A 22,929-nucleotide genomic window follows, 5' to 3' on the forward strand; every position below is an offset into this window, starting at 1 on the left:
TATTGTATTAATAAATTGAATTATTAGTACAATTATTAATTCATAATAAATTAAATTATTTCAGTTACGATGGGTGCTAATGAATTTAATTTTATTTGTTGGAAGATTTGGTTATTAATTATTGCACTAATAAATTCTAAGCTAAGAAAAAACTGAAATATTAAATTATAAAATATTCAATTATTAAATTAAGCTCAAATGTTGCTTAGCAACAAACAGTGCTAATTAATTATTTTATTTGCCAGAAGAATTTAGTTTTTATCCTTTTAATTTATTATTAAAATGTATGAACTAATAAAAAAAAGTAAGTTTGATATTAAGTTGCAATATTTCCTGAAGGGGAAAAAAAAAAAAACAGGCAACAATTGCACTAATAAATTTTTTTTTTATTTGCGTGAAGCATTGTTAATGGAATATTTATTGCATTATTAATAAATTCTAATATTAATAAACTAATTATCAAAAAAAAATATTGATAAGATTATTTAAAATTGTTTAATAAATAACAATGTTGCTTGGAAACCATAAACCTATAGTTTAAAATAAATGTTTGCGATTATCATAATTTTTTCCATCAACTTACTCACTAACTGCTTTATTTTGCTTTAAATGGAGTTAAACGGAATGGCGTTTCCGTTTAACTTTAGGTGATTACTGCATAATTTATAAAAAGTCTTATGAATATTTAATAAAAAGCTTTTTGACTATCAGATTCCCGTCTAAATTAGTAATAACCAAGGTTACAGAAGTTAAAATGTTGCATCATCATTGCAAGAAAATGTCCTGGCTGGAGTGTGACCTACACTTCAGATAAACATGGTGAAAGCGTCCTCGATTGTTTATGGTTCATCAGCGGTCGTGTAATGCGTCTGGTTGGGTAACCAGTGAGTTTGATGCAACTGGTTCAGAGAGACTAGGGCAAACGCATCCTGTTTCTCCACCTCACGCTACACTATCCCCGCTGTGTGTGAACGCATAGCAGGATTTCTTTCATTTATATAAGGCTTCATCTTCAGTTTACATAAGGGTCTCTACCTCTTGCAGACGACTTGCATTTACTCTTCTATAATAGAAAACAGGTACTGCTTGTTTTATACAAAGGCAACATCACCGAAGAGAAGGTAACGTCCTGCAACATCCTCCCAGAACCTTTGGCAACACCCATTTTAACATGTTGCAAAAAGATTTAAAACAAACAGGACGGTTCATTTCGAAACTACGATTCAGTGTTATTTTAGTATTATTTCTATACTATTATAGTATTTATTAATATTTGAATTCCTCAGTTTCTGTAATTCTATGTGCTTTTGTATTTTTTAATTCGCTTTTTAATTATTTCTATTTAGCTTTAATACATTTTTATAGGCCTACTTCATTTTATACTTAAAGCTTTTGGAAGTAAAATTTCCAAAAGCAAGTTTTTCATGTAATATTTATATTTTATTTCTGCTTCAACTATTAGAAATGACTGAAAACTAAAAAAATTATAGTTTTACTTAACAACACTGATGTGCACTGCAGTACGATTCACACAAACGGCACGAAAGCAAACCAGACTAACCTATGAAAATGAACCACTATTAAATTGGTCATAATCTGCATGTTACAATATAATGAATCTCACCGCCTGTGTTTTGTTGTTACCAGCCACCCTGGTGAACAATTGCTGCTAATACTGAGGTGATATTCTCACGAATACTGAGAGCTTTTTCAGGGCGCTATACCTTCTTTGGCTGGAGTGTGGTGAGGAGACTGAGTTTGGGACACTGACTGAGAGAGCGTGGAAGCGTCGTCTGACGTGAGCTGCTCTTCATCTGCAGAGTGAGTTGGTTAGTGAACAAACACACAGTCAGGCAGGGAGACACACAGTTAGACAAGTAGACAGGTTAGCATGCAAGGACATTGCCACAGCTGTAAGACACTCATCTTGGCTGGATGTTTTCTTCATGTTAGTTCTGTGCAAGTCACACGGTATTGATTTTTAGCTATAAGGTAGGGATGGGCATTATTAATCGACGATCGATAATTGATCATTAAGAATTTCATCGATCATGTTAATTTGTTATCGATAAAACTAAAAAAAAAAAAAAAAAAAAAAAATCCTTTCCTCTAAATCCTCGCTTGCCTGGCTTATGCTACTCCGAGCTATGTCTGAACTTTGTATTTTGAGCACTTCTTGCGTTGCTTTTGCCTCTTCACGATGACTCGCTTGGTTTAGTCCTCAGTTGTAAGTCGCTTTGGATAAAAGCGTCTGCTAAATGACTAAATGTAAATGTAATATGGTTGCGTTGCGTAATGTGAGCCTTGAAGCAATGAACCGCTGGATTGCACCACTGCAGACGGGTGGAAAGTGAACGGAATAAGTTGTTTCCCGGGCTGGTCAAGTTAGCGCAGAGGTACCTGTGCATCCCGGCAACGTTAGTCCCCTCAGAGCGGGGGTTTTCGGCGGCTGGACTGAAGAGTTTGTTTACACTCGACCTCGACGCGTCCGCACAAGCACGAGCAAAGGTGCGCGAGGCAAAAATGACGTCATTGCGGTATTCGGCGTTTTACAGGCGAGCGCGTGGAGTATAAACGCCTCGTCCGTTTGCGGAGACTCACGCTGCAGAGCCAGGCAAAAGTATAAACGAGGCTTGACGGTCACCATGTTGCGGTCGCGTCTGACCCCAGGCCCAGCCCATGTCATCAACATGCTTATCTTTCTCAACAAAAATCAGTAGACTGGTGCAGAAGTTTTATGTGAGTTAATAGATATTTTTTTTGAGGCTTTGTTAAGTAGCCTAATTTGTTGCTAGGTAGGCTAATCTCTCTCACACTCTTTCTCGACTTCGTACCTTGGATAGTTTTGAGTTACATTGAGTATTATTATGTTTTTGGTTAAGTTATTGTTTAACATGATTTTTTTTATTATTATTTTGGAACAAACGATCGGGTCTCTGTTTGAGGACGCCAACTCGCAGCTGCAGGTTTTGTTGCTTTTTAGAGCACCGCAGCGCATATTTCAAGTTTAGCCGAATGTCCAGTTTAACTGCCGCAAGTTGATTATCTTGTAATAAAGATCTCATCGAGGAAAAACACGCTGTATTTTTGTATTTTCATTGCATTTTTAATTTATAAAAAGTTAAATAAATAATTAATTTTAATATATAAAAAATATTAATGATTAATCGATAGTCGATCGTTAATTCTCCCGACGATCGACTAAGAAAATTTAATCGAATGCCCATCCCTACTATAAGGGGCAGGGAGTTACAACATTAGCATTGACTGGGTCATATAAGTGACATGGGGAACAGGAAGTGAGGTGCTCTTAAAAGAAAAGAGGTGTCATGCATCTCAGCGGTCTTTATTCATTTGCACCAGTTTGTTTTGGGTTGGAAAGATTTTTTTGTGTGTGTTTTTGAAAGAAGTCTCTTATGCTCATCAAGCCTGCATTTATTTGATCAAAAGTATAGTAAAAACAGTAATATTGTGAAATAATATTACAGTTAAAAATAACTGAATAACTGAGAAATGTGAATATATTGTAAAATATAATTTATTTCTGTGATCAAAGCTGTATTTTCAGCATCTTTACTCCAGTCTTCAGTGTCACATGATCCTTCAGAAATCAGTCTAATATGATGATTTGCTGCTCAAGAAACATTTCTCATTATCAATGTTGAAAACAGTTTCTTTTCAAGATTCTTTGATGAATAGAAAGTTCAAAACAACAGCATTTATTTGGAATAAAAATATTTTGTAACATTATAAATGTCTTTACGGTCAATCCACTGTTTTGAATCAATTGAATCAACTTTTTTGGCCTCACTTTTGGTCAATTTAATGCATCTTTGCTGAATAAAAAGTGTTCATTTGAAGTGTAAGGTGGAGCGTGTTTTACCGTCTAATCCTACTCTCTTCTGGTAGTCGTTCATCTCTTTCTCGATCTGGTCGCTGAAGGGGTTTGGAGGAAGAGGGACCATTTGTTCCTCGCAATCGCCCATGTACGGCTGCGTGGGCAGGGCAGAGAACACAAATAAAAGACACTAGAATTGCACCTCGGTCACGAAATGAGTCATAACAACGACAAAAACGACTCAAACACACAGACCATATGTTAATCACTGAGCATTCAAAAGCAAGTGTCACAAATCCTCTAATATTAAAAACAAAAAAATGAAGTAGGAACACTGCAAATCCAAAACTACAAATATAACAGTGACCTCATGCAGACATTTCAAAACTCAAAATCGTGATTGTTTTCAACATAACGACAAACAAAACACCCTGGGATTTTACCTTAACTGGCGACTGTCCCTTAAAGAGAAAAAACAGAGCTTCATAAGACCCCGCTTTAAAATATCCTTAGCCCCACATGCTGATGCTAACTCCACCAACACAACTGACAGCGCTCACACTGTTCATCTGTCTCTGAGAGGATCTGGCGCCACCTAGTGACGCAGATGTCTGTGCTACCCTTGCTTGACCGTTCAGCATTCACACATGGTTTATGATAATGCCGTTCTGACACTCACCGGCGGTCTATCCACCACAATCCCTGCCAGCCGCTGTGATTGCGGCCCTGCTGTCATCATATCAAACCGGTTCTGTTCGCGAATCTGAAAAGATCACAGGAAAGCGGTTTAAGACACAGTGACATCGAAGAAATGGTGAATAAGAGTCTGATGCATTTCCAGTTTTTAGCTTTGTAATTCTAGCATATCTAGCAAAATGCATATTTTTTAGGGCTGGGTAAAAAAAATATTGATTTCTATATTTTAATCGATTCTCATTTTTACGAACCGATATCGATTCTTAAATCCCAAGAATCGATTAGGCTAGTCATCCTGTTTTCAGCTGATGAATGAATGGAACATTGTAGCGCGCATCCCATCCAATAAATCGCAATAATCTTTGTGCTTTGTTACTATTGATATGAAACAAAGTCTCAGATTTCAAATTACCTCCATTTTCGTACGAAATTCAAAAACATAAACAGCGTTTTGGCGCTGTGGCGTGAGATCGCTCTGGCTCAGCTCAGCTCAGGAGAAGCAACAGCACATGATCTCCTCTTCTGCCTTAATAATACCAGTTACAGCGCCAAATAAACATTAATGAGCATCTGAAAGTGTGTTAAAAGATAGAGTACAACTTATCGAAATCCGTATCATGTCACATGGAATCGCTCAAGCAGTGTTTCAACCGTGGAAAGACGTCAGTAAAACAACTTGTAAACAATGTCATGTAACGTCAGATTTACCTCAGAAAAACCATATGTGACCATAAACTCGTTAGTCAGCTAGAAAAATTAACTCTAAAGAGGAGCATTTTGCTAAATATATGCACCATATTACATATTCATTATCATTTTTAATGTTCAATATTTAATGCATGTTTGAATAAATCTGGCAAGTTTTTATGACAGCCACCATTTAAATGTTTATATTTCATAACTTTATTATTATAAAAATAAATAAAAGTGTAATTTAAGTGTTTGTATACAAATCAGTTCATTTTTACCTTCAATATTATAGTAGGCTAATGAAGCCTAGCAGGCTACAACTGACTCCCATAGTTCACAGCATTAGTTAAGAGATTTGTTTTCCTTGAGAAAATGTGCCATGTATTGTACCTGATATCCAAAACAATCAATACTGAATCGAAATCGAAACGCAAGCTTGTGAATTGAAATAGAAATTTGTGTCAATACCCAGCCCTAATATTTTTATTTTTTAAACTGTTAATGTACAGTTATAACATTTAACTTGTGTTATATTACCTAGACATAAAGCTAGTTAGCGCTGCTGTGCGTTTCTAATACAATCTGAGGGACATCTTTCTCTCTTCTGACAAACAATCAATCTCAATTTTTTTCTTCAAGTCATAGAAACATTCATGGAATGCAAAAAATTACATTTGTTGTAGTTTTCGACCCCTACTATGGAAGTTTGCCAACCTGTGATGACTTCTGCATCTAGGCTCAATGATCAACCGTCTGATCGCACACACAACTCACCTTATTTCTCTTTTGCAGAACTTCACTGGGGTTTGTGTTCATAGGAACAAACTGGTTGGGATCTTCAATGCGGATCGGAGTCCCGCTGGTGTTACCGCCATCATCTGACTTCATCCACTGCAGAGATAGAGTAAAAGAAAGAAAAAAAATGCAGACTGAGATTTGTTTAGAAAGATAAAGCCCTCTGCGGAGTCGACATAAAGTCTAGGGGCAAAAGAGTTGCAACCAAAATTAAAAAAGTAAATTTTTTTGCCTTGAAATCATTTGCACAAAAGTATAGTTCTGAGCTGGATCTAGACTTTAGCTACGGCTGACATTTTGCTCTTGGTGAAAATGCACCCAAAGTTGTAATACTAAAGCCTCGACCACTAGAGGTCAGTAGGGAACTGTTCATCTGGAATGAACCTTGAAGACGGTGGCGTCATCCAGGCGGCTGACAGAAGTTATGAGGCTTCAAAAGTTTATCTGTGATGACAACAGAAATATGAGCTTCATCTGCAGCTAGACCGTCAGGTATGCCCAGGAAATAACCACATTCTTGCTCTTCCACAAAATCCACCTGAGGACTTTCTGCTTTTTTTCATTTAGCATGCAAGGCTTTCAAAAACAAGATCTCAGAGCACCATAACAGAGTCGACCTGAGCCTCACCATGGTCTTGGTGCGTCCGTTCTCCTCGCTGGCCCCGTCCGACACGTTCACCTTCATGTAGCAGTTGGGTGAATTGAGCCAGCGTGTTTTCTCTCTCTGCTGTCGCTGCTGCAGCAACTTCAGAGGGAACCGTGGAGTGTCGTCGTCATCGAACATGAACGCCGTCACTGTCGCGGGAATCTCCACTTCGCTCTTGTGTCGCGGCTTCTCCCGCACGATGGGGTGCCGGTACGTGTAGCCCGTCCTGTAACCCTGAAAGTAAATATATTACATTAAATAAATACAACTAGATATGATACAAGGATGAGACCTATTCTTAAATCATTTAATTGCCAACGAATCAAAGGCCTTTTATGAATGAGCTTCAAGCCTTTGAATAGGTTTATATAATGAGCCACTGCTTGAAACTGACTTTGCAGAAGGTGAACGAAGAGTCGACTACAAAAGACACAGTCTTAAAGGTACATCTGCATTTCAAGCGCATTCTGTAACCATATCCTGAAACTCTCCAGCATAAGTGGGAAAAACATATCGCTTCACTGGAAGCGGGTAATGGTGGCTCACTGAGCGACGCACCATATCATTATCATCTTCCACATCAATCCATTCTTCTGCCTCAGCTGAGAAAACACTTTCCACATGCCGGCATTCTTCCCTATCTCACACGGACAGAGAGAGAAAACAGCGCAGTCTGCACAGCTGGAGAAAGACATGGACAGAAAGAAGAGAAAAGAGTTGTGGCAGGAGTGCTTTTCAACTCCAGTTTGTCTCTCTCTTTACGTCTGCCTAATAGGAGAGGAAGGGGACGGGGGAAAGAAATAGGCTAAAAGTAGTGATTTTCCAGTCTCTCCGCTGTGATTATTCCTCTCAAACACAGTTGGACTAGTAGTAAGTAGTCATTTAGCGAACGCTTTTGGCTGTTTTCACACTTGGCACGATCGATGAGCCAAAGCAGAGTTCAAATCCTGTTTCCGTATCACACTGGGAGATGATTGGCACAGAGCTCATTGTAACCGTATTTGAGTCTCACACAAACATACCAGGTTGTCCAGCATTCTCATGAGCGACTCGAACTCCAGCTCTCCCAACCTCCACTTGTGCGGGGAGCCGTAGTTGACCCCGGCTTCTGCCACCCCCTGTGTACGAGGTTTAAACTTCTCCAGATCCAACAAGATCAGGTTCTCCACTCCTCCAGCGCATGAGAACGCATTGACCTAGAGAGACAGAACCACGTCAGACATCTACGGCACAAAAGGCCAGTTTTGGATCATTTTGCAGTAATGAAGCAGAGTTTAACATTTAGCTTGCTTAAAGTCCCTGTAAAGACAATTCTAAAAAAAAAAATCTAAACCCATTATAAATGTAAGAAATGTATTGCTAAAACATATTACAAAGACTGTGAACTGTGAAATACTGAATTGTGGAGTTAGATCGTTAAACAGTTTTTCACCATTGCTATTTTCCGGATTTTTTGGGCGGGGCTAAAACGGGGCTCGATGACGCACTGGAGCCCCTGAGCTCCTGGACACGCCCCTACTTGATGACGCACTAAAGCCGCTGAGGCTGGCCCCTCCCCTAACAATATAGAGCACATTCACATCAGTTCACTGCTCAATCGCGAGTTACTGTCAGAACTAATAGTCTCTGGTACTATTAGTTACTACTAGGGGTGTGCAAAAAAATCGATTCACATTTGAATCGCGATTCAATCTTTACCGATTCAGAATCGATTCATAGAATTCCAAAAATCGATTCTTTTTTTAAATTTTTTTTTATGGCGTGCACGGGTGGAGTGGCAATCGGGTGAGTCGGGACTTTTACCGGTGGTCCGGTAGTGTTTCGAGGCTGCGAGGGCCGGTCTGATAAATAGTTATACATTGCAAGTTCTTGCCGCCCGCTGGACAAACTGTGCAGCCTCTCTGCTCAACCCGTAAATAAATGCATCGATCCGCAGATCTTATGTTTGAGTTCTGTAGATCTGTTGCCAAGCGTGTCAGAGGTTACGGGTTCTAAAACCGCACTCGTATAGTGTTTTCTCTCTCTCATCAAAACCGAATATGTTCATCACGTTTGTGAGCATTTTATTTTGTGATTTTACCTGAGTCTCCACAACGGCGATAGATTGAAGCGCGCGTCCGAGTGAAGACTGCGCGAGCCACAGAGAACACTGTATCCATGACACTGATAGCAGCGGACACGAGCGCCCAGCTTGATTTCAAAAACAACAGATCTCTTATTTAATAGCGAACTAAATTAATGCTCTGCTAGTTAACTGGAGATACCCGCAAATTACGCCTATGAACGACTTCACTGGATCTAAACAAATCAATCTAACCATAGATGTTACCAGTAGCGGTGGCTTTTTTTTAATCTATTTAAAATAATTTCGCAAGGGTTCTATCGACATTAGTATATATTTTTAGGAAGTTCAATGTGCCCAGTCGAGTTCACATTTCAACAGTCAACCTGCAGCTGAAGTAGTCCTTAAACCACATTTAGCATAATTGTTTGTTTGATCTGACTACAGCACTTTAAAGCTAAATGTAAAAGCTTCTGTTTAAGTTTTATTTTAAACTTGAATTAAATGTAAGCTGGCCAAACCTTGGCACTTTGCACTTTTTAGTTGCAGAAGTTTTTATTTTTGTATGAAGTCATATAAAGTAATATCAAACTACATTTAATTTGCTGTTTTTTTTCTTTTAAATTGTGTCTACTGCAATCAATCACAGGAAAAAGTAAACTACATTTATATACTGCGAATCGTTTTTGAATCGAAAATCGATTTTGAATCGAATCTTGAGACAAAAAATCGGTTTCGAATCGAATCGTGACATTTTCTGAATCGTGCACCCCTAGTTACTACAGCCTACAGTTTGCTAGCTAGCTATGCCTTCGACACGGAAATGCGTAGGCTACTACCTGGATGCGATCATGTACAAAACAGATCGGTGTCTTTATTTAAATTTCCTAAAAACGATCACATCAAGAAGAGGTGGATTAATTTTGTGAAGAGCCAACCTTGATGGAGAGCTAAGGATCACCGCCAACACCCGCCTCTGTAGTAATCATTTTACACGGATAGTTTTATAAACTTTCGTCTGAGACAACTGGGATTCACTGATGAGCCGCTGTTACTGGTGAATGGGGCCGAACCGACTATCTCCCGCCTCGGGCTTCATCTCCCCGTCCTGAAAGCAGTATCAGCTAATATCAGCGTCGGCTGCTTTCCCGCGAGTGGGCGTGGTTTCAGCGCAGCCAGCGGACACGCCTTCAGCGTTTGAGAGCAGAGACTACTGCTCATTTTTTCAAGATTTTGATAGCTTATTTTATGTACTTGCCGGCTTTTTTTATTATTCAAATTTGGCTGGGTGGCTAATAACACATTTTTCTGTGGTGTGACAACCTCAGAACACACACTTAATTTAGACTTTACAGGGACTTTAAAGGGTGAAAACAAAAAAGTTATCCCATAATTTACTCGCACTCAAACTATCCTAGTTGTATGTGACTTTCTTCTTTCAGCCAAACCCAATCGTAGTTATATTAAAAAATATCCTGGCTCTTCCAAGCTTTATAATGGGAGTGAATGGTAACTTGGATTTTGAAGCCCAAAAAAGCGCATCCATCCATCATAAAATAAATCCAAACAGCTGTGAAGTGATGGGTTTTTGTTTTTTGAACCGCAGCTACCAAAATTTGGTCAAAGAGCTCCTGACATTCTGTTAGCCATGTGTATGTTATAAAAACATCGCCCAAAACCATTTTAGAAATGCATTACCCAGCATTATGAGCATTTTACCTGAATTTCACAGGCAAACTGAGCGCTGTAAATGTAGTGAAAGGCCTCTTCAATGGTCTCCCCGAGAGCTACAACTCCATGATTCCTTAAAACCAACACCTGCAACACACACACACAGATCTGAGAAAAATATCTTGCACATTTACAAACATACTGCATTTTTCGCTTTCATACTCACTTTCATCATACAACTGCTCATGAATTGTGGAGAGGTTGTTTACCTTCGTTGACGGTCCGAGGGCTTTCTGGAGCTCCAAGCGCTCATCTGGCTCATCTACACTGCCTTGGTAGTTGTAGTAGGCAATGTCACCAAGGATCAGAGACTCCTGAGAGATGGGCAGCAGGCCGCACTTCATAGACGACACCTGACATAACAGAAGAGATTCATGCAAGTCATGGCGATTTAAAATAAACAGTCATCCTTTCTTTGAAATAAACTAGGGCTGTCAGTTAAACGCTTTATTAACGGCGTTAACGAAAACCCATTTTATCGGCGTGAATTTTTTTATCGCGCGATTAACGGCCTTTTTGGCCTAGCAAACTTTGTAGTTTTTTTCACATGCTTTTGCAACAGGATGTGGCATGCGCGGCGCTGCGCTATGAAACCCATTCATTTCAATGGCTTGCGCCGCGCGAGGACGTTTTGTTGCTTCGTCGACCAAAGCGCAAGCGGATCTAGCTAGACCGGAAACAAAACAACAGGCACGACGCACACACTTGTTTGGGCTTGCGATCCGGCCAAATAGTTGGTTAACGTTACGTTTTGAGTGGATGGCGAGCGCGAGACGCCGAAATGGATGCCAATAAGATTCAGAATTAAAAGTTTACTTTTAAAAAGTTGCCAAATGGTTCCATTGACGAGACCAAAGTGATCTGTGTGTTTTGTCGTTATGAACTGAGCTATCATCATCGCAGCACGTCCAGTCTTAAACACCACTTGATGATGCCCAAGCACACACACACACACAGCTGATGCGAATTCTCCGCCCCCTCGTCAATATCAGGACCTCGTCAGTATTTCTTTCACCCTTTTATTGATGGACAGTGTTACATTGTGTGAGAGAGATTATTTGCTCCAAGTGAGAATGTTAGTGTGAATTTGAACACAGTATACGCCAATGTTGTTTTCAATAAAAAAACATTTGCACAAAGCAAGCCGATCCACTTTTCCATTTTGATAAGAGCATTAAAATGAGAAAAAAAGAATGGGACAAAAAGAAATCAAGAGACATTTAGAATAGATCAAAATGTGTGATTAATCACAAGTTAACTATGACATTAATGCGATTAAATATTTTAATCGTTTGACAGCACTAAAATAAAAGTTTTTTGTTGTGATAGTGCATGTGAAGCGGGTGTAACTGGGCGGACACTTACAGCAGCAGTGGCCGGTGTGCGTATGTGAATGATGCAGCGCACGTCGGGTCTCATGGAGTAGATGGCAGCGTGAGGGCTGAAGCCGGCCGGGTCGATCTGCAGGTTGGTGGAGCCCTGATCGATCACGTCACCGAGAATGTTCACCTTTACCTGCAGAACCAAAGAAACACATAATGTGGAATATAATGTAGTTTATGATCACCTAAAACAAACAGCGGTGAGGCTAAAAAATTATATTAGAGCAGAGACAGCATCTGATTACTCCTATCTGAGTGCTTATTAATAAACAAACCAGAAGTATCAATACACAGACTATAGGTCTTTATTCCCTTCTCTACAGTGTCCAACACATTCCCTCATTTCCTATTAATCCAGACATCATACGCCTAATCAGGAAGGAACTGTCTTCGAAAGATAAACTGAGAACCAGTGGATGATTCGGTTAATGTTTTTAATAAGCCTCTATTGCCTGGTAACCTCGATAGAGGATGACCATTAAGCTTTACATTTACACGACTGTTCAAAAGTTTGGGGTTGGTAAGATTTTTTCTTTCTTTTTTTTTTAAAGAAATTGATACTTTTATTCAGCACGGGTGCATCTAAACAGATCAAACCAGGAAAGGCATTTATAATTTTACAAAAGATTTCTATATCAAATAAATGCTTTTTTTTACTTTCTATTCATCAAACCTGAATGGTTTCTAAGCAGCACAACTGTTTTTTTAACATTTACAATAATAATAAATGTTTCTTGAGCATCAAACCATCATATTAGACTGATTTCTGAAGGATCATGTGACACTGAAGACTGGAGTAATGATGCTGAAAATTCAGCTTTGATCACAGGAATAAATTACATTTTCAAATATATTCAAATAGAAAACAGTTATTTTAAATTGTAATAATATAATAATATTTAACATTACTGTTTTTACTGTATATATATATGATCAAATAAATGCAGCCTTGGTGAACGTAAGAGACTTTCAAAAACATTTAAAAAAAATCTCACCAACCTCAAACATTTCAATGGTAGAGTATCTATGAATGATTTATCAATCATTGGTTGTGCGTGTTGTTTTTGTCATGGGAAGTGAAAGACGAAGCTTGTGCGTGTCTGATTCCTCTAGAGCTCTGATTAAATATTGAATTGCATCACATGCTGGTCCTGTAACAAGCCTCCCAACATGCCCTTCACATGCCTGCCGATGCCGCACCCCATATCACTACCAGCTAAAATTAACACACAGTACCCCTGTTCTGCTAATGAGCTCTGAGTGACGTCCAACCTCATGCAGATCGTGTTTACACACGGCCACTAATATCACATGACAGTTTTGACATCCATCTCATGCTATTCTTTCTTCATCGGTTACATATTGACTATTAAACTGGCCACAGGAAGTTGGTTCTCTTCTATAAAGACATATCTGCTGTATTATGCCACCACACTAATGCTAATGGACTGAAACAAGACCTAACAGTTCTCTCAAGAGGAGTCAGAAAACTGCCAAAATCTCTCGTCCGATTTGAAGAGACTTGCAGCTCAGAGTAGGTCTTCATTTATTAAGCAATAAATGGTAAGAGCAAATGCTTTAATCAGTATTCATCATTACGAATTGATTTTTGTGGAGTGAAATACATCTACCAGTGCAATTACCGGGCATAAAAAGGAAAAAAACTAAAGTTACAAGTTACAATTTCCTGTTACACGAACATTTGGAACGGTTCACAGCAGTTGCTTCATAGACATGAAATCTCATGCCACATTATGTAACAGTAAAAGCTTGCTTTAGCAAAACACTAATCAACATTGTGGTTAGGAATTTGAACACACTCCTTTAGGTGGGTGACATTTATCATTTCGTGGACGAAATCCATGCTGAAATGCTTGAGCGCGATTGATTTCCCCATGCAGATTTCGCAAAGGGTTAAAGTTGGATTTTCTGCATTGACCAACAGAAAGTGACTTGTGTGAGCTGTGCTTCATAGATCAGTAGACCAGTGGTTTTCAAACTTTTTCAAGAGGGACCCTTTTTTTCTTCTTTTTTTTTTACGCGACCCATAGGCTTGTGCGCAGAATTTTTTTTCTTTAACCTTTCTTTAAGCACTTTTTTTAACCACTTTACTTTTGAGGATGCACGTGCACTTGCTGATCATTGACGCGATTGCAACGCAAAGTCGATTCTGAAATAATTTGATCAAGCTATAGGCCTACATACAGGACTTTTAACCAATAAATAGCTTATCGTTTGCTGAATGCTTAAAAAATACAAATACACAAAACATATTCCACAACAAACTCTTTAAATGTAATATTCATTATATACAGAACAGAACAAGAATAAAAAAAAAAACTAAACAAGCCAAAACGAAATAATTTAAAGGGAAAGTAAAAGGGGCATTATCTCACGTAGCCTAACTCTCTCATTAGAATCAAAATATTTTAACGTTCGCGATGTATTTGATGGTAAACTATTCTTTATTATAGGCGTTGTAGCAACTTCACTCACGTTGCAATATCGACAGGAAAAAAAATCATCCTTTTCACATGCGCAAAAATGTGCTTGGAAACATCACGAGCGGTGCTTACGCTGAATGGTACGAATTGACTATTTAAACAGAGCAGTGTGATTTTTATATTAGGTTGACTATTTTATTATCATATTTTTATTTCGGCTATAATGAACAGGCTGCGATGTCAAGCCTGGAATGGTGTATTTGTGTGTGTGTGTGTGTGTGTGTGTGTGTGTGAGAGAGAGAGGTGCGGCACTGGAAACAAAAAATATACTCCGTCGTTCATACAGGACATCATTCAAACTGCAAAGTGTTTATTTATACTTGTGTAGGCCTACACTCGACACAACATTGTTAAAACACAACATTGTGGTTTTGTCAAACTGTAAGCTCTTGTCAAACTTAACTGTCACCCAACCAAAATCACACACAGTTTAAAAGCAAACTTATTTATAATTCAAATGAGAATAGGGCTGTCAACGAATATTCTAAATTCGAATAGGCCTATATATTCGAATAGTTTTAAAAACACAGAATTTCGAATGTGAAAATTTATATTTGAATGTGGAAAAACACGCCCGCGGTATCAGAGGCGCGGCTGTCTGCTTTGCGAGTGGGCGCTGAGGGATCAGGGACAGGTCACAAGAGTCGCACTGGCACAGCTGAAAGTTTTTTTATTTCTTATTCTTATTTATTGCATGAATAAGGTAGGTTAGATACAGCAGTTCCATGCATCGCAGGCTTCACTGGTTTGATTATTTACCGTTTCATGTCAAGGAAAAGTTCCATGTTTACCACAGCACAGCTCGCTCGGGGCGTTCAATGTCGGTTCTTTAAAACTTCAATTAATGTTAATAATATTTGTTTCAATCACTGAATGAAGCCTGCTATATTTGGGACAAGAGTCGCGACCTTAAATTGCTTGCACAAAACTCTTGATCAGCACTCAACATTTGTTTATTGTTGTTGTTGTTCATTTAAACCGTTATGCGCAGAGAGCGTGAGGTGAGGGAGAGAGAGAGAGAGAAAGAGTGCCTAGCGAGAGTGAGGTCTGCGGTCTTGGCCATTAGTTGATTTAGGCTACTTGTTTTTGTGTAGGTAATACGTTGTCAAATATGTTTAAACTTAAATAAACTACCTAAACAAGTAGTTATGTCTCTTTGTATTAATTTGACCTGTTATTGACGTAATGCGCGTCATTGACAAAATGCACAACCAGATGTTCGAATAGTTCGAATATAGCCTATGTGTTTTTTTAGAGGGATTTTTTAGAACGTAATTTTTGAGTAGCCTAATTTTGACAGCCCTAGGAAGGAACGACGAGTGTTAGTGTGTTGTTGCCGATAGAGCGAACGTGTGTGTGTTGCGGGTGGAGCGAACGAGTGTGTGTTTTGTGTATATTAATGAGAAGGGCCTGCTTATTCTGCATAATCTGGTCCCAAGCCGGTTCGCAGGACGAGAGGGCAACACGCAGGAGAAGCATTCAGTTTGTTTCGTTGTTTCAAAGCTATTATTATTAATATTAATTTAATTAGAAAACGGAATTTTATTTTATTTTTTTAAATCACTGGCGACCCATTTTTTAATTCTCGCGACCCACCCGAGGGTCGCGACCCAGGGTTTGAAAACCACTGCAGTAGACTAATTAAAAATATATCATAGACCTTTTTAGAGCACAATAATTCACCAAAAATTCACTAACATAACCGCACCTTTACCCTAATTACTATTAAACTTTGGTATGTAAACCATCCTGGAGAGTCCGCGCTACTGACATTAACTCTTTCCCCACCATAGACGAGATTTTCCGTCATTTATGGCAACACTTCCCTGCCATTCAGAAGTGCGTATGGCGATCTGTGTTTTCACTGTTATATGATAGGGGGCTCTGTTACGCATCTTCTGAAATAGTACAGCATCTCCGGATCCAAAAACAAGTGAAGATGATGATCTGCGTAAATAGTTGTTTATCCACAAGTTAGCTAATGCAATCATCAAACCATCAACGGCACATAAATCAAAACTGTCTAACATTACCGTCTGGAATGTCGAAAACCACAGAGAGGTATGAGACTGTGCAAGCTCTGGGCGTGTTGATGGACTCAATCGCCGATTATTCATGTTTTGATAGTCATTCTGAATCCGATCAGGAAGTATTTGACAAAAACATGATTTTCTTTGAAAATGTTTGAGAATTTTTTTTGTTCAAAATGTTTTTTTAATGAAACTTTCAAGTGTTGATTAAAGAATGAATGAAGCTAGAATATTTTTTGTTGTTGTTTAAAAGCAGATGCTTTGTTCCTTTGATATATTGACTATTTACAAGTTTTGTGAACATGATCAAAAATGCTGGCACTGGCAGGCAACTTAAAAATGACCCCAAATAATGTTTTTTTGTTGAAATGAACTTCAAAGGATGGATCCAAGCCATATCTACAGATCAGAATATCATGAAGACTTGGCTCTTTTGACTACACACAACACCCTAGTCCCGAGTCATGACAGTTTTGCATGGGCATTCTCTTCTCATCATATTCTTCTCTGTTAAGGGGCTTAGAGCACTAATAAGCGTACAAGAGAGAGAGTGTGAAAGTGACTGATCACATAGAGGGTTAATAAAACTGTGACCCAGATTGCTGGCCTCATTCCAGCGGGCACAAACCCACAGCCACGCCCACAGAAGCGGAGAACAGGAGCTCTGGATGACGGTGTCAGCAACACTGAGATCTCTCTCTCTCTCACACACACACACAGATAATAAAAAATCCTGTATATCCGACTATGCAAAAGAGATCGGGCTTTATCTAACTCTCACTGTCTAAAACACACAGTCCACACAAACAGAAACTGGACAAACCTGTAATGGTTTTGGTCCATAAATAAAAGGTCAATGGCACCTATTAAAGCCTATTATACATAACCAAGAGTGCAAGAGCAGAGAAATCTGCCGCGATCCTGAAACGACACAATGACTGAGTGCATTTTTTCATGACTGTGGAAAAAATTTTTTTGTGTAACTCTACCCCAAACACAATCCAGCACAGTGCAGCATTAAAAACAGCATTAGCCAGCGCAAGAGTGCAAGTCAGACGCAGACACTGCCACTGCTCTCCTCAGGCGATTTCAATTCTGTTCACGGAGTCATAAATGCTGCAGACAGGACGACAAATGTGCTTAGCAAATTCATTCCAGCACTAAATCACCTGATTGGCAGGAATTTGTCAAAACAGCATCCACCACGAGCAGCATGTCAAAACTCATTACGTTCACGCCATAACCGTAATTACGAGATGGTAACCCGTTCTAGCTGGAGCTGTTCACATCCTCAGATTTGGATATATGTGTTTTTATGTCAACACTATCAACACAGAAATGAATCTGCAGCAGTCAGGTGGTACAAGTAAGAGCTCTGTAAGTAGTTTACATTCATTATTATTGTACTGTTATGTGCTTTGAGACATGGGGTAGTTTAACGTCTCTCATCTTGTGAGGCTTTGCAGATTCTGCTGTGTGTGTTCGTGTGTTTTGGTGTCTTTGGAGACGCTCTGAAGGGAGGGTGGGATCTCATGCTTTCAAAACTAGCTTGCTAGTGCTAGCCTCTCCGAAATTGCAGCAACTCTAGTTTTAAGTACAAAGACATTTAAATATGCCGACTTCTGGAGAGAAATAGCACAAACACTGGACAGGGAAGGAACTTTCTAGTGCCAAACTGGAGTATACTTAGGAAAATATCCTAAATGTTCAGTGCAGGGGTTTTGCAGGACCAGGAAAATAATAAGAATACACAATAATAAGCATGAACAACTACAGGCACTAAAAGCCTCCGACTAACATGAACACACAGGCTAGTACGGATCCAAAACCCACTCTGAGATTTCAAAGAAATAACCGGCTGATTAAGCGTGTCAAACATTGGCAACGATCAGAGAGCTCAGTCAAGGTCTGCCAACACACGTTCCCTCTGTGCACGGCACATTTCAGACTTAAATCCCAAATACAAAGAAAAACACATATCATTTCAACTATTATTAAGCTCTGGGCAATAATAATGTCTCAATAATTTAAACAGGCTGTTAAACCACTAAGAAAACGGAAATGCCAAAGCAGCATAAAATATAACCAATTTGATCAAAACTGAAGCATTAATGAATCATTTATCATGTCATCAACATAATATGTAACTGATAAATGAATCCCGAAGGTAAGAACGACAAAAAGCCTGTCGAATCTATTTTCATTCTCACTGGAATGTGAGTTTGAGCTAAAGTCGCTGCTCAAAGTGACCCTGTCAGCCCTGTGGGCGTGATGCTCAAGCCGTTCCCAGAACCGGTATCAGGCTCTGCTGTGATAATGCGAGACAGACAGTTTGTTTACCAGATTGGACGCAGAGGCCTCGGCGAAGGACAGCCCTCTGGGGATGATGAGGATGTGATCCTGCTCCTTACTGACACGAACCTACAAGGTAAAAAAACAAAAACAAATAAGCAGCTGGTTTTCTTCTCATGATCAAATTAGAACGAGGTTTTTTAATCCATCCAGTCATCCATATATTCATTTTTTTTTGGATATTTCCCCCTTTTAGCACATCAGCATGAGCAGAGATGCTGTAACTACAAAATTACGATGACAAACAGCATATTTCTCCATTGATGGCCATTCAAAAAGTAGCTGTGTATAATTTAATAATAATAATATAATAGTATAATATGACATTATTGGGGATTCAATGAATGGAAGGATTATAGACCTACTTGGCTCAATGAATTAAACAGTATCTGATAAGAGGAAATATAATGTTTATTGCCTGCAGGAATGGATTGCGAAACACTGGATAACACCACGCATGCCATTCACTTTCACTTCCTTGTTCTAAAATACTAACACAAAATCCACTATATTATTTAACCTTTGGTACCAATATTAATGATAGAAAGCTATGGCTTACTGTAATGTAACAGCTTGTGAAGTGGGCCCAGCTGAACAGGTCCACTATTCTGTAGAGGCTGGCCAGTTTGCAGCGGGTCTGTTTCTCTCCCTTCACCATAGTATTGGACTCCATGCTGAACATGTCGTTTATTGGGGTCACCATGCCCAAACCTGAGAAAACCGGGAACAATTCAAGAACTGGTCAAAAACAAAAAAACAAACAAATTGCTATGTGCTGCTTTCTCATTTGTTCGTGTTAACAGTTTTAAACCATTTAATAAGATAAGACTTCAATTTAAAAAGCATTTAAAAGTATCAAGATGTTTATTAGATATTAATGAGTGATGCCACCTGAGCGCACAACTTGAAATTGACATTTTAGTACTGCTCTCGTGGGAATAATATGGGCAACGAAGTGGTGTGTAAATCGATACCCTGATACTGATCAAACTCAGGCTCTAAATAAAGCCAGTGGTGTGTCCTGATTAACTGATAACACCTCAGAAGTGTCCATGAAACACTGATACGGCTGAAATCTAATAAAGACGTTTTAGTTGGATTGAATTTATACAGCTAATAACATTCCTGAAATCAATTTGCCATCAATTTGCAATTTCGCCAACCTTTAGGGATTCGGGTCAAAGAAGAATAGTAAATAGTAATAGAAAAGGAAATATATATTTTTTTATAAATTCAGCCATACAATAAACACGGTTAAGCTCTTCACATCTACAATAATCACATTTTATATAAAGCACAGACAAAGTATATTAGAGAACTCCACTTGGCTAAATGTTCCAGAACTCATCCTTGAACTAAACAGACGTCTATCCAGAACTCCACTTTACTAAAAAATACTGGGCTACGTTTCCCAAAAGCATTTTGATTTTATTGTAATAAACACTGGTGGCAATAGTCTCCACACTCTTGGGGACTTGGGCTCATGATGCTTTTGGGAAACGCAGCACCGGATCTCATTCTAGAGCTCCGGTTGACAACACATTTCAGAAGTCTAAATGTTCGAGAACTCTTTCCAGAACTCCAGTTGACTGAATTTTCCAGAACTCCAGTTGACTGAATATTCCAGAACTCCAGTTGACTGAATATTCCAGAACTCCAGTTGACTGAATATTCCAGAACTCCAGTTGACTGAATATTCCAGAACTCCAGTTGACTGAATATTCCAGAACTCCAGTTGACTGAATATTCCAGAACTCCAGTTGACTGAATATTCCAGAACTCCAGTTGACTGAATATTCCAGAACTCCAGTTGACTGAATATTCCAGAACTCCAGTTGACTGAATATTCCAGAACTCCAGTTGACTGAATATTCCAGAACTCCAGTTGACTGAATATTCCAGAACTCCAGTTGACTGAATATTCCAGAACTCCAGTTGACTGAATATTCCAGAACCCCAGTTGACTGAATATTCCAGAACTCTATGGAACTCCAGCTGGATAAATCTGGAGCTTGGTGTAGTGTAAGATTGAGAATTGCTTTCAAAATCTACATTGAATAGACTTCATATATCTGTGCAAATGTGGGCAGTCATAAATAAACTGGGTAAACTGGAAAGGGAGCTTTGCATTTTGAACTATGTATACATTAAATTCTTATTTCTAAATATCAGACCCAGTTATCCGTGATATGCTCTAGACCTATGGATGGTCTACAGACACCTATGAGGTTTAGGCTCTGAATGTACAGTAAGTACTGAAAGGGGTTCACTGAAGTTCCACTGATTAGTTCCGCATAGCAGAGCACAGAGAGAAAACAGACACATGTGTGGAGAGCTGGATGGGCTGATAAGGCAGGAAGTAGTGAGATAAAAGAATGCAAACTCTTTCTTGACTTGGCTGGTCGTATTTCCTCCTTCAACGTTTGTTTATGGAAACAGCTATTATTAAGCGACCTGTATGCTAAAAAAAACCTCTTGTGCTTTTAACCTTTTGAAACTGCATGTGTGCATTTTTTACGTACAGCACTTTTGGTCAACCGAGGTTGTTTTTAAATGTGCTTCATAAATAAATGGCAAATGAAAATTGGAATTGAACTGTGTAACTCTGAACAGGTGGAGGAGTCTCTGATGCAATCTGTTGCAGTGGAGATGAGCCGCACCACGGCGATACTCACTGAGGGGGGAGGTGGAGAAACCGGCTAAGGAGCTGGTCATGAAGAAGTCTGCGATCTGCCGCAGAGCGAGCAGTCCTGCTGGGTTATTCCCCTTGTTCATCTGTTCCTGGATCATTCCCTCCAGCTCATCTTTAAATGCCTGAAAGAGAAAGCAAGCATGAGATTAGAGATGTCTCACACACAGTAATGAGAGATGAACACAAAGCTTTAATCCTCTCACGCTTTAACCTTCACGTACAGTTTTTCCCACTTGTACCGCTACACCTAGTTAAGTATATTAACCTAGAGGCCTACTCCACTCACTCTGAAGAGCTAGAGGAGACCAAACAGGAGGAGATCTGATGTTCTCTACAGACAAAAACAGTGAAGACAGTGAAGGATGAAAGTAACATCTCTTGTAGTAACATTTGTCTTAAAGACTTGGTTATATCCAAAATCCCTCAAGTCCATAGGAACCTTGAAAATGTACTTTCAATGTTTAAAGGAGGAAATCATTCAGTGTTTCCCCTACCATTTTGCCTCAGGTGTGTTTTGCTTTTTATGTTTTTAATTAATTTATGAAGCCACTTTAAACTTACATATTGTTATATTTTAATGCTATCCTATTTTGTGCTGGCAATTAGCTAACTTCGTTGTAAATAGAAAATCCCGACAATATCACTGCTAAATACCTATAAATATTGTGACCCTAACCCACCACATATCCGTAACACGCCCGCTCTGCGACACTAGTAGTTTTGGGGGATCTACCCCCCCCCCCCCCTGAGAAAGATCCTAAGGGAAACACTGATTCATAACTGGTTTTTAAAACCAGTGATAAAGCTCTTCTGTAAAATGTGCTGTCATCCTGCACACCTGTTCGGATCAAAGAGTTCAGACTAAAGAATGAATCGCAGACATTGGTAGAGTGCTCACATGCTGCGGGTAATAACAGAGGAGATTCATTGACACAACACCTCAGTTATGATGACTTCATTCTTACTGTACAAGTGCACAAAGACTTGTCTTATTACCAGGTGTGAGTAAGTGTCTGGATGTGAGCTGATGCATGCAAAACTTCCTTCAGCACAGTGTGCGAGAATGTCACGCTGATATGTCCTAAGCAGGCAGAATACATGCAAACACTATGCAAAAACACATGTATAAACCAGAATCAGAAAGGTAAACAAGTCTAAGCAGACATGCTCTGTTCACTGATTGCCTGATGGATTTTGCACACAAAATGGTGAGCAGTGGTTAAAAACCAGCTGTTTTAATCTGTCTGACTAGCTTTATGCAAATTGCATGTACTGGGATAAATAATGGCTTTTTAAAGTTGTGTTATATAGTAATAATAAGCAATAAGCAACAATCACTAGATTTGCCAAAGTTTCAGAGGTCATTGACATCAAATCTTTGAGAGACACTCAGCGTTTAGTTAACGGTTAACTGGATATCTACAAGGAGAAATGTTCTGCTTTGTGCTTGTGTGTAAACTAATCAGTACTTATTACTAATCTAGGGTGAAACAAACTACACAGGAATCAAA

General features: G+C 39.0%; 1 protein-coding gene across 6 annotated transcripts in view; it reads right to left on the reverse strand.

Annotated features, from left to right (window-relative positions):
* Nucleotides 1-22,929, reverse strand: part of add3a (adducin 3 (gamma) a) — a 100,775-nt gene that overhangs the window by 1,341 nt on the left and 76,505 nt on the right. For 3 of the 6 annotated variants that reach the window (XM_056260662.1, XM_056260670.1, XM_056260653.1), the window contains 13 exons: nucleotides 21,402-21,540; nucleotides 19,286-19,437; nucleotides 18,715-18,795; nucleotides 11,824-11,973; nucleotides 10,668-10,811; nucleotides 10,447-10,545; nucleotides 7,688-7,861; nucleotides 6,648-6,899; nucleotides 5,999-6,115; nucleotides 4,518-4,601; nucleotides 4,282-4,299; nucleotides 3,884-3,992; nucleotides 1,725-1,814 (listed from right to left, as the gene is read on the reverse strand). In XM_056260662.1, coding sequence (XP_056116637.1) covers nucleotides 1,725-1,814; nucleotides 3,884-3,992; nucleotides 4,282-4,299; nucleotides 4,518-4,601; nucleotides 5,999-6,115; nucleotides 6,648-6,899; nucleotides 7,688-7,861; nucleotides 10,447-10,545; nucleotides 10,668-10,811; nucleotides 11,824-11,973; nucleotides 18,715-18,795; nucleotides 19,286-19,437; nucleotides 21,402-21,540 — 1,609 coding nt within the window. The remainder of the gene's footprint in view (nucleotides 1-1,724; nucleotides 1,815-3,883; nucleotides 3,993-4,281; nucleotides 4,300-4,517; nucleotides 4,602-5,998; nucleotides 6,116-6,647; nucleotides 6,900-7,687; nucleotides 7,862-10,446; nucleotides 10,546-10,667; nucleotides 10,812-11,823; nucleotides 11,974-18,714; nucleotides 18,796-19,285; nucleotides 19,438-21,401; nucleotides 21,541-22,929) is intronic. The other 3 variants (XM_056260679.1, XM_056260690.1, XM_056260699.1) reach the window with 3 other exon arrangements.

This window comes from Rhinichthys klamathensis, unplaced genomic scaffold (genome assembly GCF_029890125.1).
Source record: "Rhinichthys klamathensis goyatoka isolate OS25496 unplaced genomic scaffold, OSU_Roscu_1.1 h1tg000009l_1, whole genome shotgun sequence".
Classification (NCBI taxonomy): Eukaryota; Metazoa; Chordata; class Actinopteri; order Cypriniformes; family Leuciscidae; genus Rhinichthys; species Rhinichthys klamathensis.